A 12,604-nucleotide genomic window follows, 5' to 3' on the forward strand; every position below is an offset into this window, starting at 1 on the left:
CTAACACCTCCATCATGTAATTGCCATTTTTTGTGTGTGTGTTTGAAGACAACATTTAGGATTCACTCTCTTAGCAACTTTCAAGTGCATAATACAGTATTATTATTAATTATAATCACCATGCTGCACATTAGATCCCCAGAACTTGCTCATCTTATAACTGGAAGTTTGTACTCTTTGATCAACATCTCCGCATTTCCTCCACCTTCCCAGCCTCTGGTACTCAGCATTCTGGTCTCTGTTTTTATTAATTCAGCTTTTTTAGATTCCACATATAAATGATATCATATACTATTTGTCTTTTTCCGTCTGACTTACTTCACTTAGCATAATTCCCTCAAGGTCTATCCAGATAGTTACAAATGACAGGATTTTCTTTATTCTCTTGGCTGAATAATATTCCATTATGTGGTTGTGTATATCTTAGTCTGTTCATCCATTGACAGACACTTAAGTTATTCTATATCTTGGCTATTGTGAATAATGCTGCAATAAACATAGGAATGTATGTATCTCTTTGAGATCTGCTTTCATTTCCTTTGGATATCAACCTAGAAGTAGGATTGCTGGATCATATGGTAGTTCTATTTTAAATTTTTGAGCAGCCTCCATACTGTTTGCCTTAGTCTTGCCAATTTCTGTTCCCACCAACAGTGACAAGGGTTCCCTTTTCTTCTGGTACTGGCCAACACTTGTTATCTCTTGTCTTTTTGATGATAGTCATTCTAACCAGTGCAAGGTGATATTTCATTGTGGTTTTAATTTGCATTCCCCTGATGATTAGTGATGTTGAGCAACTTTACAGGTACCTGTTGATCATTTGTATGTCTTCTTTGGAAAAATGTCTATCTAGTTCCTCCACCCATTGTTTATTTGGGTGTTTATTTGAGTTGTATGAGTTGATTTACATATTTTGGGTATTAACCCCTTATCAGATAAATGATTTGCAAATATTTTCTCCCATTCTGTAGGTTGCATTTTCATTGCATTAATGTTTTCCTTGTGCAAAAACCTTTTAGTTTGATATAGTTCCACTTGTTTATTTTTGCTTTTGTTGTCAAATTTAAAAAAATCACTGCCAAGACCAATGTCAAGGAACTTAACCCTGTTTTCTTATAGGACCTTTATGGTTTCAGATCTTACATTCAAGTATTTAATCCATTTTGAGTTGATTTTTGTATATGGCATAAGAAAGGAGACCAGTTTCACTCTTTGCTATCCACTTTTGCCATTTCCATTTGAAGAGACCATTCTTTCTCTATTGTATATGCTTGGCTACTCTGTTATAAATTAACTGACTATATATTTTTGGGTTTTTTCTGGACTCTTATTAAGCTACATTGATCAATGTGTCTTGTTTTTTTTCCAGAACCATACTGTTTTGGGTATTATAGTTTTGTAGTATAGTTTGAAATTGGGATGCACAATGCCTCCAACTTTGTTCTTCTTTCTCAATTGCTTTGACTGTTTGTTACAGTCACTTGTTACAGTCTTTGGCTTAAAGTCTATTTTGTCTGATATAAGTATGGCCCTGCTTTCTTTTTCTTTCCATTTTCATGGAATATCTTTTTTCATCCCTTCATTTTCAGTCTTTGTGTGTCCTTAAGCTCAAATGATTTTCTTCTAGGTAGCATCTATCCAGGTCTGGTGTTTTGAATCCATTCAGCCACTCTGTCTTTTAATTGAAGAATTTAGTCCATTTACATTTTAAGAAATTGTTGATAAATATGGACTTACTGTTGCCATTTTGATAATTGCCTTTTGGTTATTTTGTAATTCTTTTGTTTTTTCTGCCTCTCTTGCTCTCTTCTTTGTAATTTGATGACTGAATTCTTAGTAAAGAGTCAGTTGTTTCTCTGCAAAGAATATCTGCAAATAATAAGGTCATATGTAAATAATAGTTTTGTCATCTTTCCAAAAAATGGTGCCTCATTACAATCATATGAGTATAATGCTGACTGTTATCTGTGGTGATCAGCCTTTTTCTTGTTAAAGTGTCCTTCTTTTCACAATTTATTGAGAGGGTTTTTTTTTAACAGAACTGAGACCTGCCCCCACATTTTATTGCTGAAATGTGAAAATTTTTAATGATTATATGTAGAAAAGAGGGGCATTTTCCTAAGAAAAATACACTTCCAAAGAATAAATTGCTTCCACAGATAAAAATTCAGATGAAAGCTAACAAACAAAAAACTTAATAGAAAAAAAAAGCATATAACTTTTGTTTTCTTACTTCCTGATATCTTTTAAAGCTAATACTTGATTCTTAGTCCTCACTTCTTTTCATAGAATATTATGGCAAAAAGTCAGTGGACTTTCTTTTCTCATTCCTATTTTTACACTAAGGAATCCCCTGAGATGGGTTTTCTCCACTTTGCCACCTACTTTGCCTGGATTCAGCACAAGTAAATCATCACCTTATTCTCCATAATAGCAATTTTTTTCATTTTTGTATTGGCAGACCTCAAAGGCAGAAACTGGCAGTGCTTTTAAATCATATGTTATTTTATTATTCTTATAATCAAAGTAACTTTATATTTATTGTAGAAAACTTAGACTGTAAGTGGTAAGGTAGGTGGTTACTTTAAATAAATCCCATACACACACACACACATTGGAAAATAAAAGTCTTACTGTACATACTATTTGGATCATAAACACTTGGCATAGCATAAACTCTTGCTCTAAACACTATTCTTATATAGTGTGTACCAGTAAATAGCTGTGTCATAGTTTAACCATTCTCATCTACATAGACATTTTTTTCCAGTATTTTTAAGCAATGATTTTAGATTTACCATTCAATAATTTTAAATGACCAGTTCTCCCTTCCCTGATTCCTTTTCTAAAGGTACTTCTCTGGCAAATTCAAGTGTTAGAAGAGGAAGAACTTTAGAGTCAGACAGACCCTGAATTTGAATCTTGCTCTGTCACATACTAGTTGTGTGACCTCAAACAGGAATAACTGACATAAAGTACCCTCACAGAGTAGTCATTTTAAAATTCCTTTTCAGTTACTTTGCTGAAGCCTAATGATAGCCTTGGGAAACTTTGTAAAGATATTTTAATATTCTTATTCCTAGACAAAACAGAAACAACTGATTTTTATTAATCAACTTTGGGCTACTAAATATTCATTTTCTAGTTGTCAATGTTAATGTGGGTTTCCTCCCTCTCTTTTTCTCCTAGAGATAAGATTTCAGTTCCCACAGCTGACTGGAGTGCTGACCCTTGCTTTTTTTATTCATAATTGTATTATCACACTCTTGAAGAACAATAAGAACCAAGAAAACAATGTGAGTAATTATCTGAAGAACTGGCTTTTGCTACTGGAGCTTAATTTTTCAATTTAAACCATAGCAATGGTCAGGAAACTTTTTCTGTTAAGACTCAGAGACTAAGTATTTTGGGTGTTATGGGCCATGTGGTCTGTGTTACAGCTACTCAACTCTACTGTTGTAACATGAAATTAGCCATAGACATTACATAAACAAATGGTTGGTGGCTGTGTTTCAAGAAAAAATCATTTACAAAACAAATGGTCAGCTTGATTTCACCCATAGGCAATAGTTTGACAAGCCCCCACTAAAAAATATAAAGTATAGCAAGTAGCCAATATGGGGATAAAATCTTTAAAAATGCCCAAGTGATCTAAAAAACAGGAAGAAGCAAACAGAGAAAGAGGAGACAGACAGGAAACAATAGCAAGATAATAGACTTAAACCAAATCTTACTGATAATTATATTAAATATAAATGATATCAGTGCTGCAACTAAAAGATATTGTCATTAAAAAACTAAAATCTGACTGTATGCTATCTACGTGAAACTTACTTGAAATAGACACTATTTAGTGTCATGTAGACACTAAACATAAGAAAGATAAAGTGGGTGTTTTAATATAGGTAAAGTAGACTTCAGAATAAAGGTTACTGCAAAAGATAAAGACAAACATTACCTAATGATCTTTAGTGATCAATTCATCAAGAAGACATAATAATCCCAAATATGTGCACCCAGAGCTTCAAAATAAATGAAGTAGCAACTGTCAAAACTGAAGGGAAAAGTAGACAAACCCACAATTATAATTGGGTATTTCATCACCCCTCATTAGTTGATAGAACAAATAGAAAATAGTAAGGATATAGAAAACATGAAAAGCATCATCAACCTACTTGACCTAACTGACATTTATAAAAGCCTTCTCTCAAACAACAACAAAATATACGTTCTTTTAAAATGCACATGGAACATTTACCAAGGTAGACCATATGCTGGGTCTTTGAACCAGTCTCAATAAATTATAAAAATTGAACTCATACCAAGTATGTTATTTGATTACAGTGAAATTAGACATACATCAGCAACAGAAAGAAATTTGGGAAGTTGACAAATATGTAAAAATTAAACAATATACTCCTAAATAATCAATGGGTCAAAGAAGAAATCATGAAAAAAGTTAGAAAAACTTTGAAATGACTGAAAATGAAGATACAACATACCAGAACTTAAAGAATGCAGCTAAAGCAGGGCTTAGAGGAAAATTTATAGCTGTAAACACCTATATTAAAAAAAAAGAAAGATCTCAGCTCAATAACTTCTACTTTAAGACACTGAAAAAGAGAAGAGAAAACTAAATGAAAAGCAAGCAGAAGCCAGTTATTTGTGGCCTTGTCTGCAGATTTTTATCTCAATAGCTTTTAACCATGTAAACAAAAATCATGATGAAGCTCTAATAGTGTATACAGTTGTTACTGACATACAAAGGAAGAAGGTGTTCTCTGTGCCTAGGGGTTCTAAGAAGGCTTCAAATAATGTTTGGCAGTTATTATGAAGACAAAAATATTTTTAAATAAACAAAATCATGATGAATCTCTAATAGTCTATATAATTTTCCAAAATACAAAGGAAGAAAGAGTTCACTGTGCCTGGGGATTCTGAGAAGGCTCAAATAATGTTTAGCAGTCATTATGAAAGCAAAAATATTTCAAAGTAGAAGAAGGTTAGCTCTCAAATTAGGACAAGAATATAAATTAAGCTCTTCTGTTTTCATCTTCACTGCTACCTGGTAACATGCATCTGACATAGTACCTGGCATACTACCACAGTACAGTGGAGTTGGAAATGAGTAAATCTAGCTTCCCAAACTTCCTAACTTGGTGACCTTCAAACTTCATTTTCTTCATGTGTAAAAATAGCACTATTTAATACCTATAAAATGGGAACATATTTAACATTCTCTGGCATACAGTAGGAACTACAATTTTTAGTTTCTCTACTATTCTTACCCTTTCTCTCAACATTTACAGACTGTGGATATTTCTGTCAACAGAGAGAATATATTCCTATTCAAATTGTTTATGGTGCCTTTAAACTTGTTTTGTAATGAGAACATATTAACTCATCTCCAAAATTTCTCCCTATGATGTTAATAAGTTAGATACCCAGACAAATACATAACTGAACCACATCAATTCTTCCTTTCTCTTTTCTCTCATCACTGCACTAGGTTTTAATGTTAAAATTGGCTTTTCACCAAGGATTCATAACAAGAAAACCATGGATTAGACCACTGCTTCATTGTTTTAGAAGAGCTATAATTGGGATGTTCTTTGTCAGTTGCTCACCATCGTTTATACAATGACTGTGGAGAGAAATTTTTCAATGTTCAAGTTGAGAAAAAATTTCTCTTAATGAACTTACTATTTGACAATAAGGGCCATATAGCCATTCTTTTTTTTTTTCAGGTTGTATACTTTTCTTTTCTTTTTTAATTGAAGTATAGTTGATATACAATCTTATATTGATTTCAGCTGTACAACACAATGGTTCACCAGTTACCCACATTATTAAATCCTCACCCCAACTAGTGTAACTACTGTCAACATAGAAAGATGTTACAGAATCATTGGTTATGTTCTCTGTGCTGTACTACCATCCCTGTGAATAACTTATATTATGAATGAGAATTTTTATCCCCCTCCCCTTCCCTACCTACCCATTCCAACCCCTTCTCCACCAGTCACTTCTCAGTGTATATAAGTCCACTGTTATTTTGTTCATTTTGTTTTGTTTTAATACTCCACAAGTAAGTGAAATCATTTGGTATCTGTCCTTCTCCACCTGGCTTATTTCACTTAGCATAGTACCCCCTGGGTCCATCCATGTTGTTGCAAGTGGCAGAATTTCTTTCTTTTTTATAGCTGATTAATATTCCACTGTGTATATGTACCACATCTTCTTTATCCATTCGCCTATTGATGAGCACTTTGGTTTTGTCCATATCTTGGCTATTGTAAACAATGTATCAGTAAATAGGGGTGCATTTATCTTTTCAACTCAGAAATTATGGGGATTTTTTGGGAAATTCATATAAGGGGAGTTACTGGGTCATATGGTATTTCTTTTTTTAGTTTTCTTAGGAACCTCCATGCTGCTTTCCATGTGGCTGCACCAGTTGACATTCCCACCAGCAGTGTAGGAGAGTTCCCTTTTCTCTACATCATCACCAACAACTTTATATTTCTTGTCTTTTGGATAGGGGCCATTCTGAATGGTGTGAAATGATAACTCATTGTGTTTTATTTGCATTTTCCTGATGATTAGGAACATGGAGCATTTTTTTTCATGTGCCTGTTAGCCATCTATATTTCTTCTTTGGAAAAATGTTCAGGTGCTCAGCCCATTTTTTATTGGGTTATTTTTTTTTTAGTATTGAGTTATATAAGTTCTTTATGTATTTTGAATGTTAATTCCTTATCAGATAAATCATTTACAAATATATTCTCCCATACTGTAGGCTGCCTTTTTTTTCTGTAGATGGTGTCCTTTGTACAAAGGTTTTAGTTTGATGTAGTCTCGCTTTTTCATTTTTTATTTTTTTTTCCTTGTCCAGGGATATGTTCAGAAAAAAATGTCTCATGCTTGTGTTCAAGAGATTTTTTGCCTATGTTTTCTTCTAAGATTTGTATGCTTCTGTGTCTTACATTTAAGTCTTTGACCCATTTTGAGTTTGCTTTTGTTTATGGAGTTAGACAGTACTCCAGTTTCATTCTTTTGTATATAGCTTTCCAGTTTTCTCAAACCAGTTATTGAAGAGGCTGTCTTTTCCCCTTTGGATATTCATGGCTCCTTTATCATATATTAATTGACCATATATGTATAAGTTTATATCTGGGCTCTCTATTCTGTTATTGATCTATGGGTCTGTTCTCATGCCAGTACCATACTGTTTTGATTACTGTAGCTTTGTATAGTATAGCTTGAAGCCAGAGCTCCGAATCCTCCCAGGTTTGCTCTTCTTTCTCAGAATTACTTTGACTATTCAGGGTCTTCTGTGGTTCCATATGATTTTAGGATTATTTGCTCTAGTTCATTGAAGAATGCTGTTCGTATTTTGATAGGGATGGCATTGAATCTGTAAATTGCCTTGGGCAGGATGGCCATTTTGACAATATTAATTCTCAGTATCCATGAGCATGGGATAGATTTCCATTTATTTGTGTCTTCTTTAATTTTTCTCATGAGTGTCTTATAGTTTTCAGAGTACAGGTCTTTCATCTCCTTGGTTAGGTTTATTCTTAGGTATTTTATTCTTTTTGATACAGTTGTAAGTTGGAATTGTTTTTTCTCTTTCTGCTAATTCATTGTTAGTGTATAAGAACACAACAGATATCTGTGTATTAATTTTGTATCCTGTAACTTTGCTGAATCCAGTATTAGCTTTAATAGTTTTTTGGTGGAGTCTTTATGGTTTTCTATGTATAGTATCATGTCATCTGCAAATAGTGACAGTTTTATTTCTTCCTTACCAACTTGGATGCCTTTTATCTTGCCTGATTGCTGTGGCTAGGACCTCCAGTACTATGTTGAATAAAAGTGGGGTGCATGGACATCCTGTCTGTTTCCTGGTCTTAGAGGAAAAGCTTTTAGCTTTTTATCATTGAATATGAGGTTAGCTGCAGGTTTATTGTATATGGCCTTTATTATGTTGAGGTAATCATAGAATGAGTTTGGAAGTATTCCCTCCTCTTCTTCTTTTTGGAATATTTTAAGAAGGATGGGTATTAACTCTTCTTTAAATGTTTGATAGAATTCAGCAGTGAAGCACTCTGGTCCTGAACTTTTGTTTCTTGGGAGTTTTTTGATTACCAATTCAATTTCATTGCTGGTAATTGGTCTGTTCAGATTTTCTGTTTCTTCCTGGGTCAGTCTTAGAACGTTGTACTTTTCTAGAAATTTGGCCATTTCTTCTAGGTGGTCCAGTTTTGACATATAATGTTTCATAGAATTCTCTGGTAAGTTTTTGTATTTCTGTGGTGTCAGTTGTAACTATTCCTTTTTTGTTTCTTATTTTGTTTATTTGTGTCCTGTTTCTTTTTTCTTAATAAGTCTTCCTGCTTAGGGGTTTGTTGTTTATGTTCTCAAAGAACTAGCTCTTGATTTCATTGATTTTTTTTCTATTTTATTCTACTCTATTTTATTTATTTCTGCTCTGATCTTTATTATGTCCCTCCTTCTACTAACTTTGGGTTTCATTTGTTCTTCTTTTTCTAGTTTCTCTTTTATGAATTTAGACTATTTATTTGGGTTTGTTCTTGTTTCTCAGAGTAGGCCTGTGTTGCTGTGTACTTTCTTCTGAGAACTGCTTTTGTGGCATCCAGCAAATTTTGAATTATTGAATTTTTTGTTTTCTTTTGTCTCCATGTATTGCTTGATTTTCGCTTTGATTTGCTAATTGATCCAATAATTATTTAGAAGCATGTTGTTTAGCCTCCACGTGTTTGTGAGTTTTTTGTTGGCTTCATGTAATGTCAGTTGCTCCCTGCCCTCTGACCTGCAGATGAGGGAGGAGACACGATGAGATATTGAAGATCTGAAAGGACCAGCCAGGGGACTCAAGGCTTAACAGCACAAGAGTGGTGCTGAGAAGGCATCTCTCATATTTATTGATCAAATGGTTGTTAACAACAATAAAATTCTGTATAGAGGACTCAATACACAATCATTAATCAACCCCAGGCCTAACTCTCAACAGTCTCCAATCTTCTGAAGCATAACGAACAAGTTCTTACATGGTGAACAATGCAAAGTCAGTGATATCACAGAAACTTTCCGTTTTGATCGCACATCATGAACTATAAACAATTAAGTCAGATATGATTATTCATTTGATTTTTATACTTGATTTATATGTGAATCCCCCATATATTTCTAGTTTCATACCATTGTGATCTGAAAAGATGCTTGATACAATTTCAATCTTTTTAAATTTACTGAGGTTCTTTTTGTGTCCTGATAGGTGATCTATTCTGGAGAATGTTCTGTGTGCACTTGAGAAAAATGTGTATCCTGCTGCTTTTGGGTGGAATGTTCTGTATATATCTGTTAAGTCCATCTGATCCAGTGTGTTGTTCAGGGCTTCTGTTTCTTTACTTTCTGTTTGGTTGATTGGCTCATTGATGTAAGAGGTTTATTAAAGTCCCCGATATGATTCAGTTGCAATCCATTTCTCCCTTTAGTTCTATTAGTATTTTTTTTTTCATATTTAGGTGCTCCTATGTTGGATGCATAGATATTTATAATGATTATATCCTCTTGTTGAAATGATCTTTTATATGTAATGTCCTTCTTTGTCTCTTGTTATTTTCTTTGTTTTGAAATCTATATTTTTCTGATAAAAGTCCTACTGCTTCTGCTTTTCCACCCTATTATTTGCATGAAGTATCTTTTTCCATCCTATCACTTTCAGTCTATTTTAAGTCTTTAGGTCTGAAATGAGTCTCTTGTAGGCAGCACGTAGACAGGTCTTGTTTCTATATCCATTCTGCCACCCTATGTGTTTTGATTGATACATTCAGTCCATTTACAGTTAAGGTGGTTATTGATAGGTCTGTACTTATTGCCATTTTATTGTTTTCTGGTTGTTTTGTAGTTCCTCTCTGATCCTTTCTTCTTCTCTTATACTCTTCTCTTGTTATTGATGGTTTTCCTTAGTGTGGTGATTGGATTTCTTTCTTTTTTTTTAAATTTTTTTTGTGTATCTATATGATAGGCTTTAGGCTTGTGCTTACCATAAGGTTCATAGAGAGTTTCCTAAATATATAAACGTTTATATTTGGTTGTTCTAATTTGAGCACAGTCTTAAGTACTTCTTTTTTATTCTTCTTCCTCCTCCACACTGTATATATTAGATATCATAATCTGCATTTTTGTGCATGCATGACTGATTTTTTATATAACTGATTTTACTACTTTTTTTTTAACTTCACACTTGCTTAGTAAATAATTGGTCTACTACCTTTACAGTGGGTTTATTTTCACTAATGAAAAATATTTAGGTTTAAGAACATTTCCATATACAGAAGACCCTTTAACATATCCTGTAAGGCTAGTTTGATGGTGCTGAATTCTTTTAACTTTTGTTCATCTTGGAAACTCTCTCCTTCAATTCTTAATGATATCTTGCTGGGTAGAGGACTCTTATTTGAAAGTCCTTCTGTTTTAATACATTAAGTATTTCATGCCACTCCCTTCTGGCCTGTAAAGTTTCTGCTTAGAAATATGCTGATAGCCTTATGGGGTTGCCCTTATAAGTAATTTTTTACCTCTCTCTAGCTGCTTTGAATACCCTCTCTTCATCCTTAATCTTTGTCATTTTAATTATTAAACATCTTGGTGTATTTTTCCTGGGGTTCCTTTTGTTAGGGGCTCTCTGTACTTCCAGGACCTGGGTGTCTTATTTCCTTCCTCAGATTGGGGAAGTTTTCAGCAATTGTTTCTTCAAAGAGACTTTCTTACTCCTTTGTCTCTCTCTTCTTCTGATGCCCCTATTATGCAAATATTGTTTCATTTGGAGTTGTCACACAGCTCTCTTAGCAGCCTCTTGATTCTAAAGATTTTTCCTCTCTGTTCCTCAGTGTCATTGTGTTCCTGTTCTCTAATTTCCATCTCATTGATTGTCTTCTCTACTTGCAGAAATCTATTAGTTATTCCCTCCATTATATTTTCCACTTCAGTTACTGTATTCTTCAGCTCTGGGTGGCTCTGTTTAAAATCTTCTCTTTGCTAAAATCCTCCTAGAGATCATCAATACTTTTCCTCAGGTCAGTGAGCATATTTATGATTGTTATTTTCAAATCTTGATCAAGGTTGGTGATCTCCATTTCATTTAGCCCTCTGTCTGGTGTCTTATCCTGTTTCTTTTGTTTAGAACACATTCCTCTGCCTCCTCATTTTGTCTCAGTTTCTGTGTTTCTCCCTTTGTACTAAATAGATCTGCTGTGCCTCCTAGTCTAGAGAGTAATGGCTTTATAAAGAAGGTGTCCTCTGGTGCCAAGAAACTCAAGACTCTTTGCTCACCTGTGCCTGGTGCTCCTTTACTCTGGAGCTGCAGTTGCTGTTGGTGGGCTTCTGTCATAGAGGCCCTTTGGGGACCATGCAGTAGTGCCTCTGCTGGGGTTATTGTCAGGGGGGTGCCTTTCTGCCCATCTGCCAGCAGTCCACCACACTGGCAGCTCACCTCAGCTGGCCCTTTGTGAGCCATGCAGTTTCTGGAGTTGTCATGGGTGGGCCACTCTCTGCCTGTTCTGCAAACTATTTTTGTTTCTATTTTTGCCATCACTTTTGGAAAACTTAGGATTTAGTCCTGTTATCATCTGTTATACTTTTTCTTAGGCAAAATGTATTTTTATCTTACCTCCCACATTAGATTTGCTTGTTTTTCTTGGAAATGTTTAATTTTATTGATATTGTACTTTTAATTTTGTCATGAACAGTTTTAAATCTTTTGAGGTAATAGGATGAAAATCTTGATTATCCTAAGTAAATATTTAATACATATGGATGATATGAGGGGAAATCAAGGATGTACTTTTGCCCCTTTCTTTTAAATCCCTCCCTCCTGCTTCACAAATTCCCTGACTCATTGCCACTTGAACTAATCTCCATACCCAAGTTTTAGGAAGGTAAAAAAATATATCTATGTCATCTTCACAGAAAATATTGTTTGTATCAGTAATAGTTTATACTTTGGTACCAGCTAAGTCACCTGTCTACCTAATGAACTGTCTTCTTATGCCAATACCCCCAGAAACCCAGTTTGTGAAGTAGGATTCTCATGTATTGGGTTATTCTATCCATAAGTTTGTACTTCTCAGACTTTACCACCAGAATCTCCTTAATTACAGAAGTGATCACCCTGTATACCTAGAAATATGGGGTGAAGCACACTGTTTCAATAAAGCCTCATGTTTTACCATAAACATTCATGCATATTTTCATTGTGCTCATAGTTTGTCTTACTAGAAACAGTCTTAAAATAATGAGTTAAATTATAATTTAAGCAGACCTCACTTTGTTTGCACAATTCCTATATACATGAATTTCAGTTACCAAATTATATCAGTCCTCCCTAACAACAAGGTTCAAATTTGAAGTATGAGTACTTGCATAAAGTAGTAGCCACTAGTCCTTCAGTTCACAGATCACTAGTAAATAACAGATGCACATCATGATTAGTTACCAGTCACTTCACTTCTTTCAAAGTCTATCAATGATTGGTCACTGTGCATCTGTTATTCACTCACAGACTGCAAAACACAGT

General features: G+C 34.2%; 1 protein-coding gene across 11 annotated transcripts in view; it reads left to right on the forward strand.

Moving 5' to 3' along the window:
- The window catches only part of SLC38A9 (solute carrier family 38 member 9), an 85,498-nt gene that overhangs the window by 59,792 nt on the left and 13,102 nt on the right, over window positions 1-12,604 (forward strand). For all 11 annotated transcript variants that reach the window (XR_001854785.3, XM_017671095.3, XM_073236218.1 and 8 more), the window contains one exon: window positions 3,190-3,296. Coding sequence is in view for 10 of the 11 variants with exons in the window: in XM_017671095.3 (XP_017526584.3) it covers window positions 3,190-3,296 (107 nt within the window). In the remaining variant the exon portion in view is untranslated. The remainder of the gene's footprint in view (window positions 1-3,189; window positions 3,297-12,604) is intronic.

Source organism: Manis javanica, chromosome 1 (genome assembly GCF_040802235.1).
Source record: "Manis javanica isolate MJ-LG chromosome 1, MJ_LKY, whole genome shotgun sequence".
Lineage (NCBI taxonomy): Eukaryota > Metazoa > Chordata > Mammalia > Pholidota > Manidae > Manis > Manis javanica.